Below are 17,329 nucleotides of genomic sequence, written 5' to 3'. Positions count from 1 at the left end.
ATTTACTTTTTTTTCATATTTTCTATGTTATACACCAACAACACAGAGGACCTTGCTGAGCTGAGGGGACAGTATTAAAGAATGCTATGAAGAAGAGCAACCTGCTATTTGGGCCTGGAGTCTACTTCGCCATGCAGAGCCAGTTATTTTTCTAAGCAGACAGAAGGTCGTGCTCCACAGTTGGTGGGCATGTATGTCCAGAGGTCACAAAAAGCATAAAGCTTATTAATTAAACACTGGTATCAGATCGGTACTCGATATCGGCTGATACCCAAAACCCAGGCATCGCTATCGGTATCGGGACTCAAAACGTTGGATCGGTGCATCCCTAGCTTGTATACGGCTGTGACTCTGAGGTAGAGCAGGTCGTCCACCAAAAGGAAGGTCGGTGGCTTGATCCACGGTTACTCCGGTCACATGTGTCCTTGGGCAAGACACTTAAACCCAAATTGTTCCCGAAGGCTGTGCCATCGGTGTGTGAATGAGTATTTAGATTAGACCCTGATGGCAGCCTCTGAATGTGTGTGTGAATGGGTGAATGTTGACATACTAGTTTAAAGCGCTTTGAGTTTGACTCAAACACTAACATCAAACACACACTTACCTACTTAACTATAACCACAATGAAAATAAGCTCTTGGGCTTTGTTTCGTTTTATCCTTTTGACAAAATGTATACAATGATTTGATGCCTCCTGGGGAGGCTTTGCATATATTATTTTATTTATATATGTCATATATTCTCCTAATATTTTGTCAATCAAATTTTTAATTCAATGCAGAGGGACTAAATCAACTGGATTTCAGATGTTTTTATGACGTTTTTATTCTCAGCTCTGTAGCGGTATAAACTGTAACGCCATGGTAAAAGCCTTTGGGGAATGTATAGAAAGCATGTTGCCCTCCAGGTTTAATAGTAGGACAGTAAGGTTGTCTAAGTGACACATAAACCCACCCCCTGTTTTAAGTCTCACACAGCCGCTCTGCTCTGCTCTGTTAGGCCGGCACCAACAGCTGAGGCCAGGGAGATTGTAGCACGTGTGCTCACCCCAAAGGCATTTTGCTTTCGTCCACGCGGTGACCGGGCCAGAACACAGGAAATTTAATTTTCAGTACCTCTGCCACACACAGGTGCAGAGCACACACACACACACAGAAGGGTCCGAATTATATTTTGTTGCCAAATTAAAGGACCTTTGGATCTATGGGTTTGCCAACACCATCTAATGCTTCATGCTGTACATTTAGCCTTCCGTGAATCATCTGCGTCGTCTCAGAGGGGACAGAAAGTCACATTCTACAATTCAATGAAACTTTTTTTCAGCAAAAAAAAAAACCTTTTCGAATGTTTATCTTTTTATATATATTTTATATAATTCAATAACCTTTTTTTGAGCGCTGCCCCTTAAAAGTCAGTGATTTGAGTCATCGGTTTTGAAGACCCAGTCAACTCACATTTTGTCAGTCGAATCACTGCACTTTTTTTTTTTTTTTAGCTCTGTCATTGTACACAGAACAATGCAGAAGCAACAGCGTGGCAGACTGTAAACTTTACATCGTGAGTCTTGTCTCAAAATGACCTAACCACAACCAATGCATCTCTCCGTACAGGCTGTGCCCCACCTTTGAAAAATTCTGGAGTGATGTATTTCAAACACTCGCTCGGACTCTAAACTGTGCAATTGAAACGAACCTCCTAGCAGCCCTATTTAGAGTTGCCAATTTGATTGCACATCTGATTGCAACTAAACGTAACACTCTGGCATGTGTCTTTTGGCTGCTCCAACGCTCTCAGCTCTGGTGTTAATTGTGGCTTACAGGTAAAACATGAGACTAATGTAGGCTTCTTTAGGAGTTTTGTGTGGGGCAGCGCCTCTGTAGGTGAGCTGAACTGACACTTACTTGGCAAGAGTGAATAGTATATTTCTTGTTTTTGTACAGTATATTGAGCAAAATATATCAGCAATAATGTTGGATAAAAAATATCCAAGGCATGAGCCAGTGAAGCACTAGCATGTGTGCTTGTGTTTGCCGTGTGTGTGTGTGTATGTCTACTACTGTATGTCTGTGGGAGCTTATAGAGGTAACACCCTGTAAACTAATCTGGCACAAACTATTACTAACAATGAATTTGTATTACTGCATGGTGATAATCTCTGTAAATACAATCCCTTCTCAAGAATTTATGACAGGAATGGAGGCAGGCGGACTGAAAAACAGATAGAAGACACATGACGCAGATACAGTCGGTTATAAATTAAGTATTTGCTCTAAATTTGTGTTTAGGATTTGAAATGAGTTGGTTACATAAATCGAAAGAGCTAGACTGTTAGCGATTATATTGAATTAGAGCTTGAATTCTATCACTATCAGATGGCCGCCATCCCATCAGCAGGGCCGGCTATGTATAGGTCCCTAATAGCAGAGATGCCAGGCTCAGGCTCTCGACCCTGAAAGAGAGGGAATACCAGACAGGCAGAAGGAAGGCGGGGGGGTGATAATGACCTACCTATAATTATTCATAATCACCAGATAAATGATCACTTAGTGAAATAGGATTCATCCATCCTGACATCAATAGGTAGGTAGTGGCAGAGCTTTAGACCAGGGAGATGTTTGTGTGTTCGTCAGGCCACGGGGCTTTTAATTATCTTCCCATAGGGAGAGAGCCAGCTGGTCTTGGCTTTAGCTGTATCAAATGGTTAATATGATGTCAAGCCTACTCGTAACTTTGTCAAGTGTTAAGATTTTACATATATTATATATATTACATATATCATTGATAAATACATTGATACACACCTAACAGTACGACAAGAGGGAATGTTATTTGGCTTTAGGTAAGCAAGTCTGTTTGTGGTAGGCTGGCTTTTAAATCAAGGGAATATGTGACCCAAGGGTGAAGGTGATAAAACATTGGTATTTCCTCAGTAGTATAATCTGGCCACAAGGTTAACCGTTTTATCCCCAGCCATTTGGCAACTTTTTCATAAAGGTCACCAAGCCATATTTTCATCAGAGCAATGCTATACACAAGTTGATCCACTATCAAATCACTGTACTGTAATACATAAACTTTGAAGTATTAAAAAGTGTTACGACATGTTATCCAAGCCCATTTGATCCAGGTCAATGTCATCCATCCAAATTTAGGATTCTCAACAATGTTATATAGACACATGTCCTTGTAAATATAACAGCTTATAGCCTGGAGGAGTTCAGTTTACTTTAGAAGTAGTGTTAGTTGAAAACGCTTGTGTCACTGAACTCTGGTTGACTGCTCCTGGAGGTAAATTTCAGTCAGCAAACACATAGACCTTTTCAGCTTAAGATAAGTTTGGCATATTTTCTGGAAGTGTGCATTTTTAGCCTAATGCAGTACAAGAATGCAGCATTGGACTCAGTAGTCTGGTATTTCTAGAAGTAGGTATGTAGATATTTCATTAAAATAGTTTATCGTGCATAGTGGTTCCAGACTATGTTCGATTATTCAGTTTATTTTTTTTACATGTCTATCTTGTCTGTGCAAAGCATTACCAAACTGACTTGTTTGTTGTTTGGGTAGTAAAGCAACATGTCCAGGTCCTAAAACAAGCTTTTGTGTGTGTTTCGTTTTGCTTGTCTAACAGACCTAGATTTATAGGTCTGGGGTCAGCAGTGTCCCACAAGGACATAGAAGGAACGCCATTACCACCATTAGTCTTACTCAATCTAATTAACTGCCTCTGTGTTTTCACCTAAGTATTACACTCTATGTATAAGACTCTCATAAACATGTAGCAGATGAAGGCTTATCAGCACTGTTCACACTTCAATACGCTTTTGACCATATGTGCCAATGAGTGGCAATTTGAAGAAGCCTGGTGATTTGTGGAGGTATTAAGTTAGACAGTTAGGGCAATAGAGTTGGCTCATGTTGCTTTTTGACCCATTCCTATTTGTTTTCCCCCTTCTGAGGTGAAAGGGAAAGCTGGGCTGAGGCAGTAGATGGTCGAGACTGCTCTTTGTCTGTCACATTCAGAAATATGCTGTCTGGAGGGCACCATTTAGACAGTGTATAAATTATCAGACATGTCCCTAACACACCCTCCAGCCCTTCCCATCTTACCAGCAGGTGTATTTGGTATATGCTACTCAGCAATTGCAACTCCAATCTACACCAGTGTTGTTGTATAGAAATAATGGCTGATATCCACTGTGGAGTCCATCTGTCAACAGAGGAAGCAGGTTAACAGGACTGCTCCCATAGTTCACAGTCCTGTTTACAGAACAGCACCCTATGTCCAGGTTATATATTGTATAAAAGAAGTGAATGTAGTCACTGTGACGTCACCCATTGGTTTCTAGACTACCGTTTTGAAGCCCTGAGTTTGGCGTTTTGGCTGTCGCCATCTTTGTTTTTTGGAGCCAAAAGTGACCATATTTATATGAGAAGGTGGAGCTGGGGAAGAGTGAGGCCAGGCGGGGCCAGGTACCATTAGCATAGCAAATGCTAAATTACCAGTTAGCGCTAGCTTAGTTCGCAAGTTGCTTCCATAATTCACTTTAACTGTGATATTAATTGGGATGCTAATTTTGGCTAGTGAAAAACATGCTTAAAACAAATTGGACTTACATGCAGATGAACGGTGCAGGCCCTCCCTCCATGCCACCAGCGCCCGAGCTCTCAGCTCACCCACCAGAAAAAAAAAACCTCCAACTCCAGCCGGTTGAAAATTGTCAAAGTTTCCCTTGAATGAATTAGACCTCAGCCACATTGTTTTGGAAATTAAATTAAAGTTATTGCCCACTAATCCAGACACATCTCTTCCTGTCTCTCCATATAGCCCTTTTAGCTATTATCCACAAACAGTGATATGCAGTTTTATATAACCGGTGTGGCTAGCTAGTTGCCCAAAGTCTCATTTGATTTTGATTAGATGAACACCTCTGAGTGCTGGATAAGTCATCAAACATTTCAAACTGTTTTACAGAAAAAGAAAGACAAGGATTTTGCTTAAAGGCAAGCAGGCAGAGAAGAAGAGACTCCGGCCACACGCGAGCGCATATGCGAGCGCGCATGTGTCCCGACCCGGTACATTTATACGCTTTAAAAGTTAAAAACAGTCCCTTTAAACTGTTTCGCACTTTAGCCCCAGATTTTACACCAGTGGGATCCCACAGGACTTTGGAACAGATTTATATTCAGGGATTAGAGTTGAATGGGCTGAGCAGGATGGTATTAAGACAAGTGACTCTCATGAGACCACATTGCCTCCAGTGAGAAACACTCAATCTGTCACCAAGCCCACTTTGTATTATCTTCACTGTAATCAAAAACCATGGCACTTTGCCAAACTCTCTGTGCCAGAATAGCAAAATAATTAATGGCAGTCAGTTGTTTATAAGTATGTTTTCAAAACTAAAGAATCAAGATAATTTCACAATGCATCCCTCTAACAGTAGCTTAGCATCTTTGTGTTGCAAATGTTGTTTCATCGACTGCCTTCAACATCAAAGAAAGTTTCCAGGTTATTTGGATAAATATACAGGAAAAGGAAATTAGAGAATGTGTTTATGTACTGTGCAATACCATGGTTATAACATGCATTTACACACAGTTGGTCAGTAATCAGAAATGTGTATGTGCCTCTCTAATGCAGAAGCATAAATCTACCTTTAGTCTGCCATCCTCCCTCGATTGCAAGAGTCTGATCTGGTCAACCTCCTCTCAAATTCAAGTGCCATTGAGTGCGTCAAAGTGTGGAGCAGCAGGGGTTCACAATTTAGTGTATTTTGTGTGTAGTGGTGAGTCATGTAAAGGTTTGTGGGAGTGAGTGAGCACAAACCTTGCATAACACTAAAACAGTTACTTTGAAAACTAGGACAAGTCATGCATCATCATTGTGTTAATGTAACAAGCAAATCTGATTTTTTTTCTTTTTTTTTGGTGAAGGTAGTAATTGTTATTGAAATTGCTTGAGCTTTTTAGCTTTAATAGCAGTGTTTTAATTGTTTTTACAGTTCATTGGTCATGTAGGTTAATTGCAAATGAGTGAAAGTAAAATCCTCTTCATTTTATCATTACACTTGACTAATCCCTGCTCTTTCAGTCTTTCACACATTGTTGTTTTTCCTCCATTAGCATCCCTTTTCTCTAATTTTCTCCTGCGTAAACGTACCCACACTGGATTATATGACTGCATAGAGATGTGATCACACCTATTCTTTGGTCCAACCCATGTCGGAAACGTTTACAGAATGTAATTGCATATTTGCATTTGTTGTGCTTTGATTTTGGTGAGGGGTGTAGTCCATCCAACTTTAGGCAAGCATGATGGACTTTTTCACCCTCTCTAGTCTTCATACCCGACAAAACAAGCATATAATGATAAACGATCGTGTTTGAGACTGATGAATTTTTGCCAACTAACAATAATAATAACAGACACAAATATATATTTTTTTATTTTCCGGAATTAGTTGTGTCACGCTAGTTTGATATCCTTTGTCCTACCTACCTACCTACCTACTTAACCAGACCAACAGCTAAAATCATGCTTAGTGTTGACATGGACATAGTTTGTGCATGTTTGTAGCTCTTCCACCCCGACCCCCCATTTTGGAGCAAAAACACCTAAAATGACATACCCAAATTAACGGACTATATGCATGAATGAGGTCTTGCCAGAAAGACAACCCCCTAAAGTTTCCTGTTAAGGTGTCAGAAAACCTGGAGGTGATACAGAAACAGAGCAGTGGGCGTCTGAGGTTCGTAAAAATGTAAGATTTTTGTCCGTATAAAATAATAATATTAAAAAGAAAATCAGTATAAATAACCATCTATGGCATTGTCTGTACAGGTAAAATACAGTGTGGGGCTGTAGGCACACCATCAGTGAACACCTAAATTCAATTTGAAGAAGATAGCAAAGTATGACCATTCTACTGTGTTTTTTCATGAAAAGATCCAAGCGTAGCAGTTGATATTCTGAGGCATTAAAGGTGTTTTTTCCTTTACATTTTTATATATTTCATCGATAGAGCTAAAATTTGCGATTTCCAACTTTTCATTTAGTTTTTGGTATTACCTCAAACCAATGTGCGTAACTATGTAATAACCGCCACCAATGCAAAATATACCTTTGACCCCAAATGGAGCAGATTTATTGTGAAAAATAAGAAAAATATATATTACAGTAGCCTATAAAATGTCGTAAAATGCTGAAATTACAAAAAACTAATAAATAAAAAGATAAGAATGGAAGCCCAGATGGGTCGTCTGTGTCCTCCAGACTGTGAGAAAATGTTTAAGAATGAGTTGGTCACTACTGTAATTTTCTTGCAAAGACCAGGACTTCCTGAATCCTGCGATACCAAATATGTCAATGTTTAGTGACGTAGTGGGCATGGGCAAACTGAAAAAAGGGAAGGGGATCAGGCCGTGGACGAGGGCGTCCTTGGGAAGTTGAAGAGGTTGAGGTTGATAAGATTACTCCCCTATGTCGTTAAGACAACTTTGCGTTCTTAAACTCCACATTTCCAACATTAACTCATGGTGCTGGCTCCAAGGTAGAAACAGTGTTGCATCAACCTCTATTCCTGGCCTCTGCTATCAGCCTCACTACTTCCGCTATCAGGGAGTGTCAGGGACGGATGAAGAGATGTCTGTGTCTGTGTGTGTCTGCAGAGACACGGCTAAAGAGAAGAAAAAGGTTGGAAGGCAGAGAGGGTGAAACAGAAAAAACACTTTAAACAGGAAGAGAGAAAGTGAGAGAGGGGTGCAGATGCACAGACAGAAAGAGAAAATGAGAGAGCAATGCAGTCATGCCTGGCAGTATGAGGAACCGATTAGAAATCAGGCATGCTAATGGGCCACCTAAAATACCCAGTGTGATGAGGGAAGTGGCCTAGAAGGTCTCTGTTTGTCAGCACAAGGTCAAGACCCATTCCGAAGACTGATAAATCTCCCAGGTGATCAATTGCACCTCAGGGAGTTGGGAGGGCACAAGTGGTGGCTTCTGACTTTCCCTTTGAGATAGCCGTTATTAAGTAATTGGCAATAATTGCACTGATGATATGAATCTGTTCTCTCCCTCCCACATTTCTCTGAGTAGCACAAATTGTTTTAGATAAAACTTGTAGTACTTGTACTTAAAATTCGCTTGACAATTGAATGGAAACACGGCCACTTTAAAGATATAGAGGCAGTAACCTTCCTGCTTACATGCAGTGTGTGGATTTGCCCGTTTCCCCATTAAAGATAATAAACTGAAGATAAAACTTCTCTATGTCGGATTGGTTCAGTGTGTTGTCTTGCACAGAGAGTGTGAATGCTTTCCATATAATGCATGAGCACTTTCTGAACATATAAGTCAAATCATACCATGTCATTTTTCTTCAGATCTGATACGCTTGCCCCTACGCCTGGCAGCTCTGGTCTCCCCATTCTCAGATGCTGTTTGGAAAAATGTTAATTAATTTTTGGTTTAGTTTAGAGTTGTCTGTTCATGAAACTAAAGTCAGATCCTGATACTGCCATAAAATTGTCAAACACAAAAGGAATAGTCTTATTTTATGGTTTCTATTTTATGAGTGTGTATTATTTCAATGAATAGGCTCCACAGAGAAATCCCTTGTTGGTCATTACTCTAGGGCATAGCCAACCCATTCTGTCCACCGGCTTTGAGAGGGATTTCTCACTTACACTGGGGTTTCGCTGGACGACTTTCTCCTTTTCCCTTTTCCCCTCTTTTGTTTATTCGTCGTTTCGGGGGTTCTGCAGAGCAGCTGTTGGAAAAGTTGCAGAGTTCACTTGCTTTCATTGTTTGGGTAATTTCTACTAATGACTATTTGAGCAGCCTGCGATGCCAGCAGCTTCCTGGGAGGAGACATGTTGAGCCATATGGCTGCAGTCCCCTCCCTGTCTCTGTGAGACCTGTATTGGGTCCACCATGTGTGTGCGTGCGCTGTTTTTCCCAAAATATTTCACCCATCTGTTATCTTCACTTCGAAGACATTGCTTTGGCTTGTGGTGTGCCTATTGATTTATCATGCTAACGTGATACCATGAAACTGTATTTCAGCATTCCAAGACACTTGAGACAACCATATTAATCCATTTTCATTGTTAATTAATGATCGCTGAAATATACCCAACACATTTTGGGTGGAATCCATCTTAACTGGACAGTTAGGCATTTTAAGGCCCTGACACACCAAGCCGACAGTTGGGTTGGGGCTGTCGGTGAGCGTCCATCGGCCTAGTTTTTTTGGTGTGTCCCTCACCACCAGCTCTAGTCTGCCCGTGTTGGAGGTTTTTCGGCTAATTCAGCATGTTGAATCGGCGGCGCCGCCAATCAATGAGAGAAATCACTCTGATTGGCTGTTCAACTTAAACGAATCAGTGCATGAGAAGAGAAAAAAAGCAAGCCAACGAGTAAAGTCAAGAGGAAAAACACAAAAGGTTCTTCTCATTTTTCATTTTATCTCATCTGATCATTCCAATACACAGATATTTTCAAAACGACATAGCTGTCTGTAATAAAGCTAAGTGGTGAGTGAGAGTGGTGTGAAAATGGTCGGGAAACGCCGCTTTGTTTCATGTACGTATCATAACAGCGGCTTGTATATCCTCAGTCCTCCGTCTTCCAGTTTCCCTTTTTTGAATGACGAATAGAGACTACTGCCGCCTGCTGGTAGGGAGAGTTATTTCATCTCACTCAGGCGCAGAACGTCCGTGCTAACTGGCTGTCGGCTGTAGTCTTTGCGGTGTGTTCAAGTGCAACTTTTTGGCTAAGACAAAGGCGACGTAAGGCAACTCAACGGGTGGGCTTCATCGCTGCTAGTTCTTTGATGTCGGGTTGGTTTGTCCCCAGCTTTAGAGGAAACAAACATAGGACATCCATCAACAGATTCTCAAATATTAGCATTAGCAATCTATTATTTACTCTATAATCCTCATAACATCTCTGCTTTTTCAAATAACATTGATTCACATAAATGTGCCAGATATTGAAGTTTTTTATTGGACTCAACAATAGGCCATTCATGTCTTTCTTTGTCTTCCTTAAGGCCTGGTTGCATGGGACTAATATTACCAAAGGAACATGCATAAAAATAGTAGACACATTCTACTATGTCTGTAATTTTCAAAGTAGGAGTTCAGTGCAGATCACTCTATTTTGTCCCCTTAAAATCCCATGACAATTGAGGACAATATACGATACAATAGACATGTAGAGTTTTGTCCTCTTTTCTTTTTCCCCTCACTTTGAATTCAACCTAATGCTCCTTCTGATAACTTGACAAAATTGAAACATGTCTATTATGCACATGGACATGATATTATGTCATATCCAATGTTAGGGGAGTATGTGGAAGTTGGGCGTCATTCAAAACAAATATTTAAATTACTATTTTACTGTATGTTGTATTTTATGCCTTAAAGCTAGGGTTGATTTTGTTATATTTCTTGAAAATAACATTACATCCCGACAACAATCAGTAAATCAAATGCTCTAACAAAAAAAAGAAAAATCCGGTGGCTGTGGCAGAACTGCAATAGGCTACCTATCTGTTTACCTACCTACCTGCACACACTCTGCCCGTGCTCTCATTGCGTGTCACCTGAGTCTCCCACAAGCTGCTGACTTGGTGAGTCCTAACAATAGCCATGTTCGTTGTTTACATGCATTATGATATGTTATGTTGGCAACACTGGGTTTCTCAGTTAGATCATTTTTAAAATCTAGCGTACTCTTGCTAGTATCTCAAGATTACCAACCCTAGCTTTAAGAAAACACTCTTATTTGGTGTATATTGCATTGATTGCTGTTGCAGGGATTATATTTGCGATTCTTTGTTTCCCGTACAGTCTCTTGAACCACAGGGCTTCCCTTGGCGATCATGTTCAACCACCTGTCGCAGTGGTGCTGGGCTTGGACTGTTTACTCTCAATACTGTATGCTTGATTTGCTTTGAAAATGTGCAGTTTTACTAATTCCCCTTACATACGTATTATCAAAATAGAGCAGGAAACCCTAAGGCTATATAGCCTGATTACTGCTCAAGGGCAATGAAGTATTTTTTTTTTTTTAAATGATGGGAGGTGAGAAGGGAGTTGTACTGCCATTGGCTAGGAAGTCAGTGAGTGGGACAACACAACTGGGTTTGTAATCATGACGGCAGTGACAGATGGTAAAATGCAATACTTGTTTGGACAGAGATGGAGGAGAGTGAGGTAAGAGTGGCGAGAGAGAGGGGGATATGAGAAGGGGGAGAAGGACTGAAGGAGGGGTTGTGGGAATCATCGCTACGTCACCTTGTACACCAATATAGCTCCGATGTTGCTGACCGCTGTCAGGGAAGACTCCAGTTAGGTGTTCCTTACTCTGCCCCGCAGATGCTCATGAATAGAACGAACTAGTAGCATGTCGAAAATGTAATGGTCCATTTTATATGTTTATATTTGGAGCTGCAGAATTTCATAAACAAAAATGATAGACTTTTATTGAGTCACCGCACGACACAGCAGCAGCTAGTGAAAAATAAATTTACTGTCTACACCAAGGCAGCAGCTATAAATAACTATTTCAGAGCAGCAAGAAAAATGGCTGGTCAGACTCAGTTGTCAAAGCCAACACAATCCCTCCCCCACTCGTCATGTTACTTTACCTCTGAGTCTTGTGATGCTTCTTGTGCTTAAATAGATAGATAGATGTACTTTATTGATCCCAAATTGGGAAATGATTGAAATTGAAATCCCTTACCCGGCAAACATTTCTCCGTCAAATCCAACTTAAGCATTAACCTGCTAAAGAATATTTTTCTTTCTTTTTTTTTTTTTTACCTGATTTGGACTCACCGTTTTCCTGCAATTCTCCCTTTATGTAGTTCCCTCTTCCTGAGCTTTTTGACTGACTGTTGGATTAAGGGACTGTTCTTTTGTGAAACTTGTGGCTGCTGTAACAGTAGCTGCTGTAAGTGTAGACTTTCCCTTCAGCATGTGCGGTCGCCATCCTTCTTCTTGCCGGCAGCAACTTTGACAAGCCAGATGGATCTCTGATGTCTCTCTGTCCAAAGTCCAAGGAAACTGTTCGGCGACTCAGTCACCTGGCCCCCAGCTCTCAGCACCCAGTTTGACACTCAATGTCAGCGGAACCCAGGTAACTGGAGGGCTTTTCTTAGCTCTTGTCAGCACTCTTGCATTAAAAACTGACCACAGAACACCTGATAGGCCAGAAAAGAGGGGCAAGTGTTGATAATCTGTCAGAAAAACGGTGGTGTTACAATGTATGGTTTACATTTGAAAGCATTGCTGGTTTAGAGGTTAATCACCAAGCTTGCAGTGATATTTTACTTCCTAGCATATGCCCCAAACAGGTGTCACCCTTAAATCCTCACGTGGGCACTATGTCAGCATAGCTCTAAAGACTAATTGCAGATTTCCTGCGAGGGGACATACTTTTTTGAATGCTTTTAAAGTTTCACAGTTGGGCGGCAGCTGTCAGGTCAAAGGGTTCCTTTTGACCTGTATGTTTCTCTGTGACCCCAATATCCCGTGTTACGCAGTCCTTATGGTTGAAACAAGATCACCAGCTACCATGTGCATGTGACAGAGAAATGCAGAAAAATGTGTCTCCAGTGTAGCCTCTCAGGGTTTAGTTTCAAGTCTCTTGGTCTGACTTGTGTTTGTGTGTGATTCAGTCAGTGACTTAATGTCAGGCATGCAAACTTATAGGTTTATTTGACAGTGATATGCCAAGGCCGGGTATATGCGATTCTTGTTACCTCACAAACTTTAGTTTACCTTTTGATGTTACTTCATAAAACCCCGTGACTGATTCAGAGCATAAATCTGACCATTTTACAAGCATCATCAGAGAAACATGGTATGAATCAAAGTGATGCCTTGCTGTAGACGTACCACCCTCGAGGTGGTCATGGGGGGCCAGTCCCTGTGTCTCTGTGGCCCAGATACCTCACCCATTGCTATGGTGCCGTAAATCAGGAACCAACTGCGTTTGCAACTGTGCCAAATGCGGAGCAAGGCAAGCTGACCCTGCTTCCTCACCCATACCTCGCCCCATGAAACCATCTCTCATGGCATGATGGTGTCTATGTGTTGACTATGCAGGCCGCGGCTACGTGTCTGATTTGTTGAAAAGTTAAATTAAGGCTCTTGAATGTCAGTAACTGCTTTTGCCATATTGGGAAGATGGTCTCCTCTTGATTTGTGTCTCGAGTCACATATTCTGAAGTTCATGTGAGCTTGTATGCATATCTCTCTCTCCCATTTGCCTTTGCATTTGTTGTCTGCAATGAGCACTCTGTCTATATATAAGGTTTAGTCAACTATGTATAAGGAATTAGCATAAAATATCTCTTGTAAGCATCGTGACTCCCATTCTAGCAGGCTGGACTGCTGATCAAAATAAGTACAGTGCCCTCATATGGCAGGTTGATACATTCCTGTCAGACCTCCTGGAGACAGTTGTGGCAATATGTGGCACCACCTAGTGGGCCATGGAAAAAGTGTTTTGAAAGACACCTATGCTGTATGTGTGGGTGCTTTTCCCCTCTTCCCGTGATCATAAAGTCTGTCCTATCCTACCACACTGTGTCAGATTTGCTAAACAACAAATACAAATAAACAAAAAATAAAATAAAATTTTAAAGAAAAGAGTGAAATCAACAAGGAGTTGAAAAGTTTTTGGTAAACACCAGTGACTGACTGAAGATTTCTGGTTTCCAAATCTCTGTTTCCAGCTGTAGTTTCAGATCAAAAACTCTTACATCCACCCACCAACACCTACTTTCATTTACAGCTGCTCATCAATGGAGGACGGTTTTATAATGTCAAGCTCCAAAAGCTTAAAAAACTTCCCAAGTTAAACTAAAAAACTAAACAATGCAAACTAAAATACATATAACAAAACAGTGTGATTACAATATAATTTATTGCATTTGTCAGTTGGATCTCAGCTCTTGTGAGATATCTTACTAGTCTCAATTTCAGAACTGTAGATATGAAAATATAACCTGACATACATAATTATGTATTAATTATAATCATACATTGGTCATACAAGGTCATATTTGATTTGTTCTAACATCATTATTAGTACTGGACAGACCATGTCGTAGTTCCTGTGAGCCCACATAAAAAAATACTACTAATACAGTGGACGCTTATCTGTATGGCAGCATCAAACTTGGCCAGGCTTGATTGTTATTGTTATTGATGTAACCGTACCCCTTTCTCTATGTTTGAATCATTTCACTGTATTAGTGACCATAAAAATAATTATGATAATAATAATATATTCAGGTGATATCTCTTTTGATTATCGTATGGTATTGGCAAAAAAGCAGCCTGTTCTCTCTTTGCCGACTGGGTGTGATGCTAACAGATGGAGTTACTGTAAATCTGTCAGGGTGATACCTCCCTCGGAGTTAAATGCTTGTGTGATTAGGTAAAGCGCTCATTTAAAGCTGCTAAAAATCTACAGATGGAGCTCCATAGAAGAGGGCAGAATAATTTATGAAATTGTAGGCGTAAATTAATTTTGCTTTGAGATATTTTTTTTCATGGGATACTGATTCTGTTTTACAGTGTGTACTTGTTTTTATTTATTTATTGGCTGCAACAGACTGTATTTTGTAATTCTGAATAAGGTTGCTTTGCCAATGGGATTACATGCCATACAATAAGAAAATGGAGAAAAAAATAATGAAAGGGGAAAAAAAGTATTTTACATTTATATTTTATTACCGTCTTTAATTGAGGAGTGATAAATCCAAACAGCACTTTTATAGAATGGTATATTAAAAAAGTGAAAAGGAAATTAATTACAAATGTAATAGATATTTTGTTTTGGTAATTTTATTATATTGAATTGGAAATAATCGGCCTCATATCCTTTTATACACATGAAAAAGGAGAAAATCCTTTCAATGTAAAAAAAGAACATTGAATGTGCTTAATTTATTCACACAATGCAGTTAGTAAGGGACATAAAGAACACACAAATAAGGTTTAAAATAGCAGCTACTCTGATTGCAGTGTGTTTCAAGCTTGCCGCGCTCCCTCAGGCAGCATCCTAAAGAGAAAGCTGAAATGAGGGACGTACCTTTAACAATTAATTCTTTCAGTCAAGTCAGAACGACTGCATATGTTCATGTAATTGTATTGTCGTTAGAGATGTGGTTGTACAAAAACATTTGGACGTCAATATTATGCTTTACCTACCAAACAAGTTTATAGCTTCAGCTTACCTAATGTGATATTTAAAATCATGTCCCTGTTGAAGGTTAAATATTCCTACACTATGAACATAGGAATAATAAGTATCTTGTTTAGTCATTCAACAGTTTACTTATTGATTGCTTTCACTGTAAATGATTTTTTTTTTTTTTTTAATTATGCTTAAAAAATACCCTTTTTCTATTTGCGTAAATTCTGGTATATCAAATAATCTGTTTTTCATTTTTGAATTTGTTAAATGTTCAAAAGAAAAATAATTGTAGCATATAGTTACATGGAGGGAAGCTTCTTGACACTTGATACACGCACAGGAATGTCTGAAGTGCACATGTATCTCACATAAAACCTTGGTCAGTAAATTAGATTCAAACACTTCATGTTTTGCAAGTTAATACATTTCACATTAACTTTTTATTGTAGTTGTTTAAACCTATGATGCCAGTATATCTTGATAGATTTGTGTCATTTGGGAACTCTTCTCCTTTACATTATCCCTTTTGGAATAGTTGGTGATAGAGTATTTTTCCAAAGTACAGAAGAAGCCCCTTACAATAAAATAAATACAAGAGTACAATAAAACACTTCCACAAAGCTACAAAATCCACTGCTTAAAGCCTAATCGTCATCTAGTTCGCCGTGACCAAGATGAGTGCGGACATTACTTTATGCTCTGTCTCCGTTCATCACCAGACACACTCAGGAAAAAATGAAAATCTCTGCCGGGAAAGAATCCATCAAAACCATATCGCCTCACAAACCAAAAGGGCTATATCTCTGAGTGGCATATTGTTTGGTGTTCTTTAAAGAATATGCAGTTCATACAGCTTTGAGAGGAGGGATGGGGAGTTTGACTTAATGTTTTACATATGATACTACAAAAGATGGATGTGGTTAGAGCTGCAACCATTAATCAATTAGTTGTCAACTATTAAATTAATCGCTAACTATTTTGATTATCAGTTTGTGTAATTGTTTTAAAAAAAAAAGTTTAAAAAAATTCTGATTCCATCTTCTTAAATGTGAATATTTTCTGGTTTCTTTACTCCTCTATGACAGTAAACGGAATATCTTTGCGTTGTGGACAAAACAAGACATTTGAGGACGTCATCTTGCGCTTTGGGAACCTGATTGACATTTTTCGCCATTTCCGGACATTTTATAGACCAAACAAAATAATCAATATATTAATCGGCTATGAAAAATAATCGTTAGTTACAGCCCTAGATGGAGTAGTATGTCAGTAGTAATCAGACATTTTGCTGTTTTCTATTACTTAACCTGACAACTCTCTACATTAAGCTTTGTGTGGATCAAACTGCTGCCGCTGAGGAAGCAGCAGCTTGAGGATTGCACAGCATTACCCCAAGACCTTCTCTGTAAATACTTCCCTGTGTTGGTCTACCCCTGTCCTCACACACACATGCTGACCACTTGTGACTTTTCATCATATGTCTCCTCTCCCTGTCCAGTGGTCAGTAATGCAGGGGAGCAGCGTAACTCATGTAGGGTGAAGACCACTAGCTGTGATGTTATGCTAATGTACATGTGTTAGTCATACGTTAGTCGTCATGATAGAGGGTAGAGACATACGTCAGTCACAGCTGCTGGGCAGAGGTCAGGCTACAGAGAAGCACTCAGTCAGTTTAGTGTCAGAGGTGTAACTTGGACCTCCGCTGCTTGTCTTGTCAAGGTTGGTGTGTTTGTGCAATACCTCCAGGTGTGATTTTCAGTAGAAGCCTGTTGTAGCGTAGTGTATGAGGTGGTAAGTCTTGTCAGCTGTACTATGTTGGGGGATCCGCAAAGAGGCAGGATTTATAGCCGTCTACGGAGCTGCAGTGTGTTTGGACATTGTGGAATATTTTGTTGGATGTTTCATTGGACTCAGTTGAGGGCTATTCTGTGGCTGGACTGGACTTGAATCCTTCCTCTAATTTGTTACTTCCTCCAGTGAGGCTCTGTGGACGAATTGGGCCCATGTGGCGTTTTGTTATGACTACGGAGTTGCCTGTGATCTTTGTGAAAGTGCGTGTGTGTGTGTGTGTTTTTTTTTTTTTTTTTTGGACTTGGCGAGGACAATGTGGCT

The 17,329-nt window shown here is 40.0% G+C and overlaps 1 protein-coding gene across 5 annotated transcripts in view; it reads left to right on the top strand.

The window, feature by feature from the left end:
* Positions 1–17,329, top strand: part of rbm20 (RNA binding motif protein 20) — a 65,421-nt gene that overhangs the window by 18,805 nt on the left and 29,287 nt on the right. Inside the window, exon 1 of one of the 5 annotated variants that reach the window (XM_037764723.1) lies at positions 12,009–12,145. The exons of the other annotated variants lie outside the window; for them this stretch is intronic. Within the exon in view, the coding sequence (XP_037620651.1) occupies positions 12,129–12,145 (17 nt within the window). The 5' untranslated portion in view covers positions 12,009–12,128. Of the gene's footprint in view, positions 1–12,008; positions 12,146–17,329 lie in introns of those variants that run through there. 5 annotated transcript variants of the gene reach the window in all.

Source organism: Sebastes umbrosus, chromosome 3 (assembly GCF_015220745.1).
Source record: "Sebastes umbrosus isolate fSebUmb1 chromosome 3, fSebUmb1.pri, whole genome shotgun sequence".
In the NCBI taxonomy this organism is placed as follows: domain Eukaryota; kingdom Metazoa; phylum Chordata; class Actinopteri; order Perciformes; family Sebastidae; genus Sebastes; species Sebastes umbrosus.
The sequence above is the reverse complement of the archived record's forward strand: the minus strand, read 5'-3'. Positions and strand labels throughout refer to the sequence as shown.